Source organism: Pteropus medius, unplaced genomic scaffold (genome assembly GCF_902729225.1).
Source record: "Pteropus medius unplaced genomic scaffold, Ma_sr-lr_union100, whole genome shotgun sequence".
Lineage (NCBI taxonomy): Eukaryota > Metazoa > Chordata > Mammalia > Chiroptera > Pteropodidae > Pteropus > Pteropus medius.
In genome coordinates this window covers 2174453-2193423 of record NW_024347791.1, presented here as the reverse complement: position 1 = coordinate 2193423, position 18971 = coordinate 2174453, and the positions used below count along the sequence as shown (strand labels likewise).

Here is an 18971-nt window from a genome sequence, read left to right as displayed (position 1 = left end):
TACTTTGGAAAGACAGATTCTTTGAAAGTTCCCTTTCCTCTAGGTCATGCTGGGAAAATCTCCCTAACACTTTCCCTCCTTCCAAACAGCACTGCGGGGCATTATATAACATTTAACGGAACAGGGTTCCAGCTCCTAAACCAGTGCCTCTGTCCGGATGGCTAGCCGACTCTCTCGCCCTCCGGTGGTGACTCGGAGAGGCAAAGCGAAGAGAGAATACAAAAAAACGGGCAACCTCCTTAAAAGGAAAGCACTGTCCAGTGATGAAATTTCCCTACAGAGCATACAAGCCTGGAGTGAAAACGATCCTAAGTCTGAGACTAAAGGACATGAGTGTTCTACAACGCAAATGATCTCTCATTGATAAATCACAGCCTCACATTCCCTCTCACCCTATATATAAAGCAAAAAGGGTAAAAACGCACACAGAGAAGGGTGCCAACGAGAAAAATAGCACCGTCAGGGGAAACCACGGAACAGGATTCACCTTTTGATTTGTGAGGAATGACTTGCTAAAATGTGGATGAGATACTGCCTGGCATAACCAGAGACAGCCAGAGCGAGAGACAGGGAGGAAGAGATCTTCCATTTCCCACTCCCTCTCCTTCAAATGCCTTTTAATGCCCCTGGGATTGTCATTTATACATTCGGATCTGTCAGGGAGGGCTCTACCTGCCTCTGCTGCACCTGAATGCTCCTATGGTTCCTCCTGAGAACATTCTTTGCCAGTAACAAAGCCATGAAAATGAAACATATTCTCCCAGTCTTCATTTTTAATAAGCCATTTAGAACGAAGGCAGCAAAACTGCAATTCCATAGCCAATTCTGAGAAACCGAAGTGAATCGGGAATCAGATTTCCCCGTAGCAAATTCTTCTGCAATTCTTAAAAGGAAGTCAATCCCTCTCCCCTCTTTTTGGCAGTCTACAAGAATCTCTTCCTACCTCTGCAGTCTCTCTCTCCCTCCCTCTTCTCAGAACCAAGACAAAGAGGTAGACAAATCCCCACAGGGTCTTTCCTGAGCTACAGCTGCAAAGTACAGGAAACAGGAATCTGCTATGGAGCTGGGGGGCGGGGGTTGGGGGGAAGGATACGGATACATCTCTCTCAAAACATAGACTTTTCAGCTGATAACAATAAATTTGGCCTTTTCGAAGAAGATGATAATAACTGAAACTCTGCTTACTGTGCCCCACCCCCGTATCTTTATTTAGATCACACAAACGGGGAAAAGGAAAACACCGAGGAAAACACAAATCTTACCTGAGTTACCATTTTCTTTTTCTCCATAAACCAAACGGAACAGATGATGATGAACACTTCAGGGCAGTCGTGCTGGGGCACACCTTCCCCAGCGTTCTCACCACCCCCCTCCCCCCCCCCAATCCAGCTATTTAAAGGTGGGTAATTGATCTCCCTTTATTCCGTCCTCCTTCCCTTTTCTTTCTAGTGTTTCTTCCTTTCTTTTCTCTTCCTCTCTGGCAGTCTCTCCCCCTCCTTCTTTCTCCAGCTCCCTCCCATATCTCAGGCAGATGGCTGAAGGAAGCCCCACCCCTGAATGCCTAAGGTAATTAATCAGAGTAGAGCCCCACCTCTTCCTCCTCCCCCACCCCCTCCCCGCAGGCTGACATCTCCCAACTCCAGAAACAGGCCTACCGGAGAATGGCAGTTTGGTGTGCTTTGCACGCGCACGTGTGTGTTTGTGTGTGTGTATGTGTGTGTGTGTGTGTGTGTGTGAGTAAAGGGGGGAAGGAGGGGGAGAAAGAGGGAGGGGCAGGCGCCATGTGCAGGCATATTTTAAAGAGTGAATATTCGCAATGGTGGTATTAATTATACAGCACTGGAAGCATTCGTAGAAGTTTACCACAGTTAATACAGATTTAAAATATTCCAACCATGACTATCTGATAATAAATAAGAAATGAAACAAAAATTTTAACAAAACATTTCCACTGATGTACAGTTTATAGATGTAGTGGATTTAATGAACAATGTGAAAAGCTGTTGAAAGACCATTGACTGGAAAGGTTTTCAAGGAATGGGAATATGCAAGAACCTGCTTGTCCTAAAGCAGTCTAATGACTGCGAAGGGCTAAAGGAGAGGAGGAAGGTAATTAAAGTGCTTATTTTTTCTACTGTAAAATATGTGGGGATTCTGAAAAAGGCATCTACAAAAATGACTGCTTAAGAAACTTAAGGTGTAAACTAAGGGGGATACAGATTTGCTTAAGGCTTCCGGCCTCATTAAAAATTCTGGTTAACTGAGAATTCACTCTTTGTGTTCATCAGCCTTCCGTATTTTAGCCTCCACCGAAAAACATAAACCCTTTCTTCTTATATATACACTGGATATCTATAAATAATAGCTACTAGAGTGTGCTACAGATATAGAATGTTTGGGAGAATGTTTATTGAATATGAGTTTCTATGAAGTTCTCTTACTAAAAGGACATAATGAAAAAAGGGTCAAAGATGTGATTCGGTCCAGGAAGTCCTGGTCTAGGTCCTGACTGGGTCCTTTATAAGTAAGTGATCTTAGACAAGTCTTCACTTCTGAATATAAATTTTATAATCTCCTTACTTTATATTATTAAATATAATAAAATAGTATGTGAGTTTGATGAGTTTATGATTATCATTTCTCATAAAATACTAATTTTTTAGTACTCTAATAAGATCCTAAATGATTTTATGTATTTTAGTTATGCTATATTTATTACATTGTAATCTCTCACAGATTACCACAAAGGGAAGAGATTAATTCCAAAATTAAGCTTCCTGTTTTTAAAATAGACGCGTAAAGAAATCAAATTTAAAAATCACAAATCATAATGAGAATACAGTTTTTTGCTGAATCCATAAGAATTGTTTGGCAAAATGTATAACCAGGCTTTAAAAAATCTAGTATATAATAATGTTGGATAGTGCATTACCAATATAATATCACCATGCTCCACCCAAATTAATAATCATTTCAACAATTCTGAAAAGAATACAGGAACTACCAAACAATCTAGAGAACCTGGAGAAACTGACACAATCACAGATATTTACTGAATACCTCAAATGTCAGGCACTATTCTGGGCATTTTACAGATATCTATATACCTTCGCTATAATCCATAATGTGTAAAGAAATATGTACCAAGGAATAGGATCTTTAAACATTAGGAAAAAAATATTATGAAAAAAGGAACAGATCAGTACTAGGCTTGTTTTTATTTAACATTTTTAGAACTGATCTGGAAGATAGAACGTATTGTATTCTTTGAATTTGCAAATGAAAATCCAATTAGAAGGAGGTAAAATCCAGTCAAATGTTTTAAAAGACAAAGTGAGTAAGCAGAAAAGAGGCAGGTGAGTTTCACTAGAAGCAGGGGCAACCCAGTGTACGTTGGGGAAAAATCTAAATCATATTTATGATAATTATTTACATTTTCAGTTCTAATATAAGAAATAAACCTGAGAATCACTGTATACCACTCTTTGAATCCACTGGTCCATTACAGTAAAAGGGACAAAAAACCCTGGAGCACCAGGATGCCAGACTCCCTCACTCTCTGCCCTCCACACACTACCCTTACGAAAACCAAGCCTCAGCTCTCTTGAAGCTTGTGTGTGATGACGGCCTCCATATGTATAAAAAGACGACAGGCCCCCAAGAAAAGATTTTATTATTACTTTTTTAAATAAAAAGGTAAATGAGAGATCCCTATGAGCAGAAAGTCTAGGACCAGGATTAGGAGAAAGGTTTCCTGAGGCCTGGTATTCATGCCTCTTTTCTACATTTAGGACCAATATTTTATACTGCAAATAATAAGCTTATGAAAGTCATTACCACAAGAGTCAGTATGGGCTAAAGTAAAAATAAATATTAAAATGATTTCTATGAACTCAGTGAATAAGAGAATCATAGTGAGCACTGGACAAACTCAAGGCTATTTTGAAGTGTGTCCCTGACTTTAAGGGCTGGTATTATAGAGGACAATTTGCTCCCTGGTGCCCAAGAGAGAGAGAAGAGCCTGGACTTAACAGCCTGGATCTGACCCAGCAAAACAACTGGAGTCCCCTGGTGGCTTAATGTGCCCAGCCGTGCGCCAAGGAGAAACTCATCTCAGGGCATTATCGGGGCGGGGGGAGGCAAATACACACAGTAAGAACGTCAGCTAAGGGAGGAGACCACATCCACCTTCATGGATCAATCTCCGGCTTCCAGCTCAGTGCCTAGTGTATGGTAGGTACTCAATAAATATTTGTTAAATAAACAAATGAAGGAACTTCTCCTAGTTGTCTCAATTTCTTCATTGCTTCCTCATGTTTCATGCAATCCCCAGAACTCCAGCTTCCTTTCCCCCACACTCAATGGAAAGTTATCTTGCTGAAGTCACCAAAGACCTCCGATGGCCAAATTCAGTGCACGTTTTATATCTTCTTTAACTTATACGTGGCATGTGGCACTCTCTCTTTAGGAAATGCTCATTCTCAGCTTCAAAAGACCCCAATCTTTCCTGATTTTCCTCTTTCTACCTTCACTCGCTTCCCCATCTCACTTTTCTTCCTCAGCCCGCCCTGTAAATGTCTGATGTGCCACACTCAGACCTCTCTTTACTGCATGCCACAGATTCTTAACCCCAGGTGCAGAGCTCCTCACACAGACACCCCAGTGGAAATTTGTTTTCTTCTGTGCTTTTCTATGCAGGGAGGATTCACAAGATTCAGCAGCTTCTCAAAAGGGTACAAACCTCAAAACAGAGCAACACTGCTGAGAACATGCTTGCTCTAGGTGATATAACTCATCCCATCGCCCCGATCACTACCCATTTACCTTGGTGATCCCCACATCTCTATGTCTAATCCAGTTATCTCTCCTGGATTACAGATCAAAAAAAATCCAACTGCCAAATAATGGTCAACTCCATTTAGATATTCTACATATTTCTCTAATTTTAAAGTCCAAAACTAAATTAAATTCTCAAAACCGAATCACTAATTCCTTTAACAAATGTATGAGGGCCTACTATATGCCAGGCACTGTTCTAGTTGCTGAAGAAAACCAGTAATGGACAAAGGAGGTAAAAGTCCTTCTAGCTTGGATTCTAGTACGCATTCTACCATGTTTGTTTTCTTGGTGAACGGTTAAATTTCATGACCGGTAAAATAACTACCATTTCTTGAGAATTTACTCTGTGGTGGCTTCCTATCAGACAACTACTTATATATGAGCTCATTTTACCCCATGACGAGATATTTCAATCTCCTTTTCAGAGACGAGGAAACTGTCTCTCTGCCTTCATTCAAGCCTCTCACTACTGCCAAAGCGATCTTTCCAAATGCAGATCTCATCATGCCACTGCTCCAATAAAAATCTGCAACTAAAAGAGGGAAAAGTCCTAACTCTTAGGCCCTAACACGAAATCTGGCTTTGGCTTTCCAGTCAGACACTGCTCTGCGCCGCCCCCCGCCCCCCCACCCCCACTCTTCTCTGCCCCTAGACACTGAACAACATGCAGCTAAGCTCCTCAAGGACATCAAGTTTGTTTTTTTTCTGTTTTATGTTCTTACTTCCTTGAATATGGCCTTCTATCTGGCTAGTGCATCCTTCAAGGCTCGCTTCAGGAATCCCCTGCTTCAGAAAGCTTTTCCTCAACCTGCCTGCTCCCACATCTGGGATAGGTACCCCTTAACCCCGTGCTTTAGCGCCCAACTCACGGTTCATAATTGTTGGGTTACTGTTTCTGTGTAACTACGACTAGACTGAGCAATCTGAGGGGACTGTGTGTTTCATACCACATCCCCAGCTTCAAATTCACTGTCTGAATATATAGTAGATGAATAAATGTTTGTTAAAATCAAACAATAATGCCTTGATTTCTATCACTAGCCATTTATTTACCCATATATGGGTACCTACGAATGAGTCTCTATGTGGTTATCAAAATATTATAAAAGCAATTCTTTCCTTCCCAAAGAGTATTTGGAAATAGCTTCAAAATTATCAATTTACTTCAGTATCTTAGAAATTTGAAGCTTTAAGGAAGATGTACAAAAAGAGAGAGTGGAAGGAAGGCCTTATTTTCAACTTTATTCTAAGAGTTCAGATTCTAGACATTACTCACAGATTAAAAATCTTTAACTTTAGGCGTTCTCGCTCTTCACAGTTTTACACAGATGTGACTCAACTTCCCTACCTTCCACCCGCACAGCAGCCATGCTATAAAAGCAGATCCCAGAGTCCCTCACTAAAAGGTAGGTTTTACTCATACTTTCCCAGGCTACCTCTGACATCCAAGTGAAAAGCAACATTAAAGGGATGGCATTTCCTGCAATAATAAAAACTTGTTAGTACAAAAGCTCTTCACAGCACGCCCCCACACAATAACCCCAACTAAGTGTAAATAACATTTTACACCTAATAGATATTAAATACCTTCTCAGAAGCGTCTCTAACACAATACCACTTTAATTATCCTTTGCCCCCAAATTCCCTTTAATATAAATGAAGCCAAATTATTGCTAACTCTTTTATTTCCTAGACTCTTTTCTCCAGTTTAGGCAGGGTTCACTTATATAGAACCCATTTCAGAAAATAAAGTGAGAGCAGAATTTGAAATCAACTGTTTAGACTTTATATGCTTATAAAACCCGAATTATCTTCATATTTATTTCTTATTCCTCAAATTCAAACCTGTAGAACAAGACCACAAATAACACAGGTGAGGCCAGAGAAATTAGAAAGCATCACTTCATAAATTATTATCTAAACTTGCGTAATATATTCTTATATCTTTAAAATATCCCAAACTCTAGACAATTAAGAGTCATATACACAACTGAAATTACGTATAGAGTCTCTGTATTCTGTGAGATATTAAGAAAAAGGTTTTTAGACAAATATTAGAAAGGGGTGGGATGTAAACAAATTTATCAATAACTAGATTATCAAGAAAATACCTGACTAATCTGTGGAAACTGAAGTGTGCTTATTCTCCAATGCTAAAATAATGCTGTGTCTCTATTAATTATTAAATTGTGAAGATTCTGCTGTCTTCTCCAACCCTAAATCTGTGTCTGGCACACAGTAGTTACGCAAAAAGCACTATCAAAATGAGAAATTAAAGAATACATATCTCCCTCTATATCAAGGTCATCTTGCCACAAAGAAGTAGAGAGCCTGTGGGCCAATCCACTCTAGGGCACTCTGCAGACCCGGGCATTGGCGAGGCAAATGTATCTTTTAGACAGGTAACTTTCCAGCTCCCATCTTCCAGATGACTAACATCCTTAAGCTGTACCGTGCTGTCCTAAACTCTCAAATCAGGACGCTTAGCTACACTCCCAACTGCCCCATTTACCTCGAAATGATTATCAGTCAATGTGTTCAGTGGGTGACAAGTTCAGTAAAACTGCCTCAGGAAAAACTGATAATAGATTATCCCTTAACTTGCAACAAGTTTCATTCTCCCTCTTCCTCCACCCAGTTTTTTCTATTGTGGAAAAATATACATGACATAAAGTTTACTATCTTAGCTATTTCGAAGTATACAGTTCAGTGGTTATTATGTATATTCATAATGTGCTACCATCACGGCCATCCATTTCCAGAATTCTTATCCGTTTTTTAAAACTGAAACTTTATACCCAGTAAGCAGTAACTCCCCGTTCTCCTTGTCCCCAGACTCCTTGGGAACCACCATTCTACTTTCTGTCTCTATGATCTTGACTACTCTAGGTACCACATACAAGTGAAATCATATGGGATATCTTTTTGTGGCTTGCTTATGTCACTTAGGATAATATCCTCAAGGTTCTTCCACGTTGCAGCCTATTCAGAATTTCCTTTTTTTTTTTTTTTTTAAGGCTGAGTAATATTCCATTGTATGTATATACCATATTTTGGTTATCCATTTACCCACTGATGAACACTTGAGTTGATTCATCTACCTTTTGGCTATTGTGAATGGTGCTGCTATGAACATGGGCATGAAAATATGTCTTCAGGATCCTGTTTTCAATTCTTTTAGGTATATACCCAGGAGTAGAACTGCTAGGTCATATGGTAATTCTATTTTTAATTTTTTGAGGACCCACTATACTGTTTTCCACAGCAGCTATACAATTTTACATTCCCATCAACGGTGCAAAAGGGTTCCAACTTTCTCTATATCCTTGCTAACTCTTATTTTCTGTTGTTTTTTTTGTTTGTTTTTAACAGTAGCCATCTTAACAAGTTATATTTTAACCATTCAGTCAGAGGCCGTAAATGATTAATATAAAAGAATAATTTCAGGACCAATTTCACAAACAGATTTTTTTCTGGGCAGGGAGACTATACGTACTGTCTTTTAAATCATATCTAGCAACCCCCATCTACTTACTCTGCCTGTATTTTAAACTGATTTGACCCAGATTTAAGTCTGCAAAAAAATATAAATAATAAACAATTTCAATTACATACTCTTAAGACAGGCATGATTTTATTAACAATGAGAACAATAAAAGGTCAAGCACCTAAAATATTTTATTGCCTTATGTTCAGGAAATAACATATTGTTTCATTATCTCAACACTAGCAATTCTAGAAATACAGTTGACCCTAGAACAACACAGGGGTTAGGGGTACGGACCATTTTCACCCCCACCCTCCATATTGGGGTTTAACTTTTGACTCTACAGCAGGCCCTTTGCTTCCAAGGATTCAAACAACTGTGGATAGAAAACAGTATTTTTTTCCATCTGTGGATGGGAATCCACAGTCGGGAATGCGAAAACACAATTTTCCACCAGGGGTTGGTTGAATCCATGGATGCAAAACCTACAGATACAAAGGGCCGACTCTATTTACTGAAAAAAATTCTCACGTAAGTAGACTTGCATTGTTCAAAGGTCAACTGTACTTCATTTTAAAAATAGATGCAAAATCTTTAATTAAAAAAGAAATACTATTCAATCACCTCAATAATTTCCGATTGTATAAATGCAGTGGTACAGAACCACAAATATAATGTACCGAGGGGCGTTGACTTAACTAAGTTTAAGAACATATCAAAAGCTAAAAATATTTTATAACCATAGTTGAGATAAGAGTTTGGGTAGCAAATAACCATCCATTAGCCATTTATACATGCACCCATTTATAAATATACCTTAACAGAACTAATAAATAAGATTGTAAAATAGTTTTGGATCCTTCAACTTAAAAATGTTTTTTCAGTCCCATTAATTTTCCTGACGTGGTGGAATGCAGAGCACACTCTTAAATTTTAACATCCCATTACCTGCATTTCTAAGCTACCTTAATTTCAGATAGAGTAGACCTACCAAATGGAGCAAAGCCAGGAAAGCGTTGTTTCAGTACAGGACACTACATTTACCAGTACTAACTCTTAATGACCAGAAAGATTAGGGGTGGAAAATTCATTTTGTCATAAATGAATAAAAACTGACTGCAAAAGACTTTATCCAACATGCCATAATTTCTAACCAGGGACTCTTTAATCCACCCCACAACTTTTATTTTGGGAGCATAGCCGATTTTCTACCCCAAAAAGTCATTTATATATTATACTTATTATTTTTCATTTATCTCCGATAGTTCCATCTTCTTTGGTAACATTTACTTCTTCAGTTTTGTTCCTCGGACAATTTTACTTATATTACAGTTATTACAAATCCCTCACTTGGCTAGTTGGGTCTCAAGAAATTTACTGTTCACAAATGTTTCTCTTCAAAAACACATCAATATTTACTTGTAAGAAGTTTTGCTTCTAATCTAGTCTCATGACACTTCCAGCCCTAAGCTGTCACATAGACTGATCTATTGTTTTATGCCAGTAGAGATACAGTTCATAGATAAATGAGACCCCAAAATATATCAAAACCTCATTATGGTAAATATATTATATTCTCAATTTGAAGAGCTCAAAAAAAAATGGAAACCATTAAACGGTCAATATAAAACATACAGACCAATGGGTTAGAATCTAGTCCAAGAAACATAACCACATCCCTTCCCATATGACTTCAATACTGACTGATAGCTTAAGACTTGAATGAGAGCTGTTTACTCTGGAGAACTTCCCCAGCAGGGCCAATTAAAAATAGCTTGGTTTAGCCTTTAGGCCCAAAATACCTAATAAGTTGTATTGGTTAGTCACTTCCTTTAACCCTATGCATTTCTGTCCAACCTAAAACTTAGGAGCTAATTATTAGAGAAACGGCCAAAGAAAAAAATAATTAAATGCCATGAAAACAAAAAATAACTAAAACTGAGAAACCAAGTAGTATCTGTAATTCAGAATTAATAGTATTAGCTGTTTTTATTTACCTATTCTAGGCTTTCAGCATAATTAATATTTCAAAGAACCCCATAACAAATGAAAGATCATCTGGTCCAACACCTTCATTTTATATACAAGGAAACTGAAGTCAAAGAAAACAAAGCTATTTGAGCCTGAACATGGAGGCCGTTAAACACTATAGCTTGGATCAGAATCCAGGATTCTTAATTTCATTCACTATACTGCTACTAATTTAAAGACAGATATTCAGGAGTATGCTTGACAAAGGCCTGAAATTTTCTGATTCTAGATTTCAACAAGTTAATAACTAAGATGCCACTAATCCCATCACAAAACTTCACAATGCTGTGGAGTGTGGAAAGTGTCCTCTACTATATATTATTACCTTTCTGAAAAATACAGCAATGCCCCTTGGATACTGCCGTCTGTGCTTCTCATCTACTCAAAACAAAGCCTAAAGTTTACTATAATGTGGTGGCTTTGTTATTTATAATGCCAAGCCCACGTTGTTTAAAACACACGTGCCTGGCGCACACTCCATGGGGTTACACAGAGAGAATGTCTCTGAAGTTTCATAACTTCTAGAGTTGAAAGTCACCACCCCTGCCCAACCCTCGATTCTACATAAAACTCAAACCTCCTGTTACAGCAAATTAGCAAAAAATTTGGGAAATCTACACCCTGAATGGTACCAAGCCAAAAGACAGAAAGCTTATAAGCATTTCATCCCACCATAAAACCTTCACATCAATCAAATAGTATCTAGAAAACAAGTTATAACCCTGAGCTTACCTGGACAACAGGATACTGATAATCCATACAATATACACCATACATAGCAAAGGGGGAAAAAATCTTCAGATAAAGACAGTACAAAAAGTGTCTAAGCTTTTGCCTTGTTTGAACTGGCTGTCCTGTCCAAAGGAACTAGGTAGCACCAAAAAATCCTTAGCTGCCTTCCAGTCTACGTAGATAGGTATGCTGGCTCAGATGATGAAGTCGGAGCTTGGTTCAGCCCAGGCTGCCACCCCAATAAGATTCAACACTACACAGAAGAAATAAATGTTCAGGAAAAAGCAAAAAGCTCCAACTGAGTTATAGCCTGAAAACTACACTAGACATTTGCTGTTACTGTTAGTTTTACTGACAACTCCACCAGAAATTCAATAGGCAGAGAACGACAGACAGCGAGGGAAGGGAACACGGGCTCCTTAAAGTGGCACACAAAAAACGGTAGGAAGCACAAGGTATCCAGAATCCAAAATGATATATATGTTCCAGGCTTTAAGTGCGTCAGACGGAACACTCCCAATCCAAGACATGGAAAGGCAGATGGGACTGGTTTTATTTCTCTATTCCTTCTTGGGCAGGGCCGTGCGCGCGCACACACACACACACACACACACACGCACGCACACGCGCACACACACGCACGTACACACGCACACACCCTTCTCAGTGTCTCCGGCAGAGACAGGTGTTAGGATTAACAGTATAAAACCCTTCTGCTATGGGAAGGAATGGGAGAAAAAAGAAGTCATGCTGCTACACGCAGTAAAGGGATCCCTTTCATGACACTGTATGTTTGTGTATCATTTAACACCCCCTGCACTCTGCTTTAACAGAGGCTAGGACAGCTGGCAGGATCAGCACTAGAAAAGAGGAAGGTGGCCCCAACGCTGAGCAACATGAGTCCACTGGAGACCTTCAGATATGCAAGATACTCTCTCAGCTGTTCCAATCAAACATGTAAGGATTAACTCCGGCTGCCTGCAAAAAGGTGGGGGTGGGAAGGTCTTTTCAGAAAAGCCAGTTGCTTTTTCCATTTTAGGAAGCTGCTGTACCCACCCCACCATTCTATACAAACACAAATGTGTGCACTTATTTCTATAACAGATATTAAAAGCACTAACAAACATGGACAGGTGTTCAGTCAGTTTGACAAAGCACGCAGGTTAAAGAGCTGGCTTTCAACGCCTAAAAGGCCCATCTAAAACCAGAGAACTGCCAAGTAATTCTTAGAAAATAATGCACGGAGTGAGCAAAAAGTGAAAATAAATGCTCAGTAAGAGACATGCCATTTATAACTATCATTCTTAAGAAATCCCCTAGCTGGAGCAAACATTCAAAAGTTCAAAATGATAAATAATTCTAAATTAGTTTCAGGGGCTATGAGCTCCCTAATCTTGAAGAACTAGTAATATTGTAACATGGTTTAGTAAAAATAAAATGTGAGGATTAAATACAACTGCGAGGCATTTGTGAGAGTGTATGTATTACCGTGCCCCCCACCAGAGTAATTTCTCTCCTTTTATGGTCATTGCAATTTATTTTAGGATTGTTCTGAAGAAATTGTTTTTTAGGAGTTGAAATGGCCTTAGTACGGATAAGACAGTTCTCTTGGTTAAACATTTACTTTCAGTCAGTTCTAAGAGATTAGAGAAGCACTGCAATGTACCAGATTATTTCCAGACTGCTGGTACTGAGTCTGTGTGTATTACCCATGAGGGACAATAATAAATTGCTGCAGTATAATTTTAAAAAAACCATTTACTAAACATCTATTACACACAAGGTATTGTGCTAAGTACTGGAGAAATGCACTTAGTCCTGTTGTCAAGGGCTTTACAGTTTATAGTTGAAAAGGTAAGTACACAGGTAAAAGCGAAAGGCAAAATGATGCTACGGCACAAAATTAAACATTGTAAGCAACTTCTCATACAGATGGCTGTGACTATGAACTACGGCTGACAAGCTTCAACTTCATGAGTTAACAACTGATACAACTGAAACCTGAAAGTAGTCTCCATATAAGGGCCTAGTCAATTTCTGGAGCTTTAAATTCTTCTTGAGGATAGATCTATACCTACAAGGTGAATATATATGACTGATATGTTAAGGGGAAAAAAATGTACTGTTCAATAATGTGTAGAGTATAATTCCATATTTGTAAATGCACATACCTATATGTCAATTAATAAGTTATATATATAATTTATAAGCTTCATGTATCTTACATATTATGAATTGTATATTTATATTTATGTATACACCCATATAATTTATTGGTGGACACACACCATATATATAGTATATATGTATTATGTATCATATATAGTATTTATGTATTATTTATAGTATATGTTATATTTATACACATACACATATATCATAGACATAAGACAAAACCAACACCCCTAGGGGGTGGGATGGTAGAGAGGTCGTTGGTTTTCATTTATTATGTTAGAACTAAACTTCTCATTTGTTCTAATACATTTAAATTAGCACTTATTGCTCCAATAATTTCTTTTTGGGAATCAAACTTAAATAAGTTTAAGGTAATCAAAATGAATTTTACTTTGAGTACGAGTACTGTAAAAACTAGTAATATTCTCTCAATCTCTAATTTATATTATCATCTTTGCTTTACTTAACATGGTAGCTAACTATAAACTCTTATTTAAGACTGAGAATACAAACTATAAGCAATCTTAATGTCTTACATAGATTCTGCCCAAACCATGCCCAGGTCTAGTTTAAATCATTAGCCATTCAGAAAAATGGCAAAATAATTCAATATTTGAATTATAACTCCCTGTACTTCTTGCCTTTTTACACACCTGTTTCTGTAACATTTTCATCTCAGAAATTACTGCTAAGTGATTCCCTACCTCAGAACAGACTGGGTATTTCCTTTAAATTTTAAATACTATCATATTCAGTCAAAAATTCCAGAAATAAAAAGACTGATTCCCCATAATAAGCTCAGAGTTATTTGCTGACAATGCCAATTTAAACCATTTGAAAAACTACATACTTTACAATAGAAGTGCTTTTATAATGTTAAAGTTTTTTTGTGAACTGATCAATTAGAAACATGAATTTAGAAAATGGCCTTTTCCATATATTGCTACATATCTCATTAGCAGAGACACGCAGACAATAAGTATCAACACTTGACACACCTAGAACATGACTGTTAAATAGCATGTAATGATATCAGGAAGAAACAGACCTAGTGATATTTAAGAGTGAGACATCTAGAAACTACCTTGAGATTTATGAAATGTAAGTGTTGTTAAGGATGAAACAATTTGCCACGTGGATCCTGTGCCAGAGGGCATGGACCATAACACTACAGTGCAATCTGCATCACCGACCGCTCTAGGGATTGCAAGACTTACCAAGGACTGGATAACCAGAACATACATGAGATAATTCTCTTTTCTACTCTCGCATTCTTGTCTTCTCTCCCTTTCCTTTTCTGCCTCTGCCACAATCCTACCAAGAGTGTTCAAAGATACTAGGTAGGCTTCGGGGTACAATGCTTTAGCAAAGATTGCAAAGACTTCTGCTCTAGGTATAAAATTGGCTTTAGCAGCAATCATCTTTAGAAGGTTCCAAAGATTGTTGTGTGCTGAGATAACACGGAAGTTCAAAAAGAGATCATGCTTGAGACAGATGAGGATGGAGGGAATGAAGGAAAGAGTGATACATATGCAGGCAAAATGCGCAGTTAGAATATGCAGGACGTGCTCAGCATGACCCGACTACCTGGCTGTGGGAGAGAAGCGGCAACGGCAAGAGAAGCAGGGTAAGTGGGGTGGAGTCATCGCAGAGGGCCTAGGACACCAAGCTGGGTATCCTTCAAGCTTGTTTGAGAGGGAAAGTGCTACAAAAACAACATTTTGTGAAAATGATTCTGGTGGCCGCGGGGAAGAATGGAAAGGGGAACAACCTGAAGGCAGGGAATGGTTTGAAGTTGTAGCAGGATAACCAACAGGAAATGTCTAATAAGGCCTCAGAGATGGAGGTGGCACCCCAGAAGAGAGAAGTCAGGGTTAGAAATGAAGATCCAACAGGAGTATGGGAGGAACAGCCAAGGCCATAATGTGGCTGAGATTTTTTCCCACACTTACCACTCCACAATATTTACTGAACATCGACCATGTGCTTCAAAAGGAAGGAGGGAGGAGGAGGAGGAGGAAGAAGAGGAGAGGAGAAGGAGGAAGAGGGAGGAGGGAGGAGGGGAAGGGGAAGAGGGGAAGGAAAAGGAAAGGGAAGGAAAAGGGCTGAAAATAGACCCTTAAGGAATATTCACTTCTAGAAGGCAGAAATAGCGACAAAGGAAAAAAGATTAAGTAGGATCTTATATTATAACAAAAGCCAGGACACAGAGGACATCTGTTACTTTTCTTCAATACTACTTCCTTACACTAGGGAAAGTATTTCATAAGTAGATACCAGATATGAGTATATAATAATGTCAAGTATAAATACAGAAAGGTTAAAAGCAATGAGAATTTAGAAAAGATGACTGAATTCAGCAAATAGGAGATCAAGAGAAATTCTGAGAGAGCGAGCTGTTTTAGTAATATCAGTAAAAGAATGGCAGCGCAACTGGTAAGTTCATGATCTGAATGAACAATAGACATGATGCCTACATATAAATTTGTCTTCCAAGTGGCAATAACATACAAAAATAATTATAGATATATTCAACTACCCACTATTGCCTCTATCAATGTGAATTTTTATCCTGGTTTTGTTTTTGTTTTTGTTTTTGTTTTTGCCTCAGTGCCTTTGATCATATTGTTCTCTTACCATTTTCAAAAGGCCTACCTTAAATGCTATCTGTGCCACGAAGCTCTTCCTGATTACTTCAAAAAATATGCACATGAGAGTTCTACTGGTTCTAAGGTACTATGAGAATTGTTGAATTTTCTAGACCAGTGCAAATGCTTTAAATTACACACACCAGAGAACAGCAAATCACAGGTAAGTATGGAAAGACTTCTTTGCATGACATATGATAGAAAAGGAAATATGGCTAAGTCATGCGATGGCTAAAATGCATTATTCTTTTTAAAGCGAGAGAGATGGCATGCAAACTCTGAGGCCAGAATTTGACATTTTTGTTAAAAAATGTCATTATTCTTTCATTCTAAATCAGTACTACGAGGAAGTAAACGTATACATAAATAATAGGACAACAGATATTTGCTTTAAATCCAGAAAGATAGGTAGTACATAAAGAGTAAGGGTAAAGATGGTTAGGAAACCATGTCTACACATGGTTCCACATACATCATCTCTTATAATAGAGCCTTCTACCCTCCACAGAAACTTTTTTCTCAACTCACTCATAATATCTCTGTGGTAGATTTCAAAGGTGGTCACAATACTTCACAGCCTCTCCATCAAGAGGTGGAACCTTTCCTCCACCCTTTGAATGTGGTCTTGGCCTGGTAACTTACACTGGCTACTGACACATCAGCAAATGTGGTGTAAGCAGAGGCCTGACAGGAAGGTACTTGTTCACTGGGGCTTACCCTCTCTTGCTACTCTCCGGAACCCTGAGACTGTGTGAAGAACCATGAAGGATATAGCCCATGAACATGAAGGATGAGAAACCAAGTGAAATAGACATAAGCGATTTCAGCTGAAGCCCCCCAGACCAATCAGCTTGCCAACTGCCAGACAGGAAAGTAAGGTCGTCCTAAACCCTGGCCCAACCAACCCAGACTAGAAGAACCACCCAAATTACTGGCCCACAGAATTGTGAGCAGATAAATAATCAATAGTGTTTTAATCCATTAAATTTGGGGGAGGTTTGCAAAATCTAACAGATATGGTTTCTGGCATTTCTATATGAATTTTAAAATCTGTTTGTTAACATCTGTAAAAATCTTCCTTGGATTTTGATTGAGATTACCTTGAATTTAAAGATCAGTTTGAGGAGAATTAACATCCTAAGAATCTCAAGTCTTCTAGCCCATGAACATGATATATCTACTTCATTTCACTACTCAAAAATAGGTTTTTTAAGTGTATGACTATCTTCTTTAAGCATGTACTGAAATCAAATGCTATACCTGAGGTTTGTGATACTTCGCTATCATTTTTCTGAAGTCTAATAGATCCCATAATACTCACATCCCTTTAAGACAGTGTGGTATTGGTGTCACAATGAAAAAATAGATCAGTAGAACAAAATAGAAAGTGCAAAAATAGATCCACAGGTGCAAAGGCAATTCGGTGGAGAAAAAATAGTCTTTTCAACAAATGGCATCAGAACAACTGGATAGCCATATGCACTAAAAATGAACCAAGGCCCATACCTTATACTATATGCAATATTTAACTCAAAATAGACCACGGACCTAAACATATGAAATATGGAACTATAAAACTTCTAGGAGTAAATCTTTGCAACCCTGGACTTGGCAAAGATTTTAAGATCTGATACCAAAGGCGCAACTGTGAAAGAACAAATTAATAAAATGGACATCATTAAAAATTTCTCTATAAAAGACACTACGAAAATAAAAAGACAAGCCATAACTGAGAGAAAACATTTGTAAGGCTATACCTGATAAAGAAATTGTATCCAGAATACTTAAGAACTCTACACACACACACACACACACACACACACAATTTTAAAAAAATGGGCAAAAGATTTGGATACCCGACCAAAGAAGTTATAGGAATGATAAACAAGCACTTGAAAAGATGCTCAATGTCATTATTCACTTGGAAATTAAAGCCGTAATGATAGCACTACGTATTTAGAATGACTAAGATTAAAAAGACTGACGATATCAAGTGTTGGCAAGGCTATGGAGGAATAGAAAGTCTCTCAAATACTGCTGGTGGGAATGTAAAATGTAAGAAGAGTTTAGCTATTTCTTAACGTTAAAATTATACCTATATGACTTATCCAGTCCACTTCTAAGTATTTACTCAAAAGAAAACATGTATTCATATAAAGACATATATGTCTTTATATACATGTCATGTCATATACATATACATGTCACAGCAGCTTTATACACATATGCATGTCCTAGCAGCTTTATTTTGTCATAGCCTAAAACTGAAAGCAACCCAAAGGTCCATCGACAGATAAATAATGAACAAATTATGGTTTATCCACAACAGACTAATACTTAACAATAAAAATGAACGAACCATCGGTATATACAATAACACTGATGAATCTCAAAATAATTACGCTAGGTGAAAGAAGCCAAGCAAAAAGAGTATTAATTATATAATTACATTTTTATAAAATATTAGAAAATGCGAACTAATCTGTAGTGACAGAAAGGAGATCACTAGTTGCATGGAGATATGCAGGGCAGGGGAAGAGCTGGAAGGATCACAAAGGAGCACAAGGAGATGATTAATATATTATCTTGGCTATGGTGATGATTTCGTAGCTGTATACATATGTAAAAACTCAATCAAATTATAAGCTTTACATACGTGCAATTTACTGTATATCAATTATACTTGAATAAAACTGTTAAAAATTAAAATAAATGAATTCCTGCCCCACTGCAATGAGTCTGTGGAGGGCTAGTTATTTTCTTTGGGGAGCGGGGTGCACTGGTAAAGAGAGATAAGGAAAATCACCAGCGAGCCCTAAAACATTATGGAGAAAACCTTATAAAAAAGGAGGATTATGGCTATGGTGGCAAATGAGATGTAAGCAGAAGTTAAAAAGCAGGTTTTTCTGAAAATTACTTCTGGTTAGTCTGGGTTAGGTTTCTGCTACATACCCCTTAGCACTTGCACATGTCCTTTGCAACTCGTCATACTGTTAATTTCAGCCTCTCCCGCTCTGGGAGGGCGGGGACTGTATAGTCCCTCTCATTCCTCAGCATCC

At 38.1% G+C, this 18971-nt stretch overlaps 1 protein-coding gene across 21 annotated transcripts in view; it reads right to left on the bottom strand.

Moving 5' to 3' along the window:
- The window catches only part of RBFOX2 (RNA binding fox-1 homolog 2), a 237587-nt gene that overhangs the window by 77281 nt on the left and 141335 nt on the right, over positions 1-18971 (bottom strand). Inside the window, exon 1 of one of the 21 annotated variants that reach the window (XM_039877809.1) lies at positions 1263-1512. The exons of 16 other annotated variants lie outside the window; for them this stretch is intronic. In XM_039877809.1, coding sequence (XP_039733743.1) covers positions 1263-1289 — 27 coding nt within the window. In that variant the 5' untranslated portion in view covers positions 1290-1512. Of the gene's footprint in view, positions 1-1262; positions 1513-18971 lie in introns of those variants that run through there. 4 more of the 21 variants (XM_039877808.1, XM_039877810.1, XM_039877807.1 and 1 more) reach the window with 4 other exon arrangements.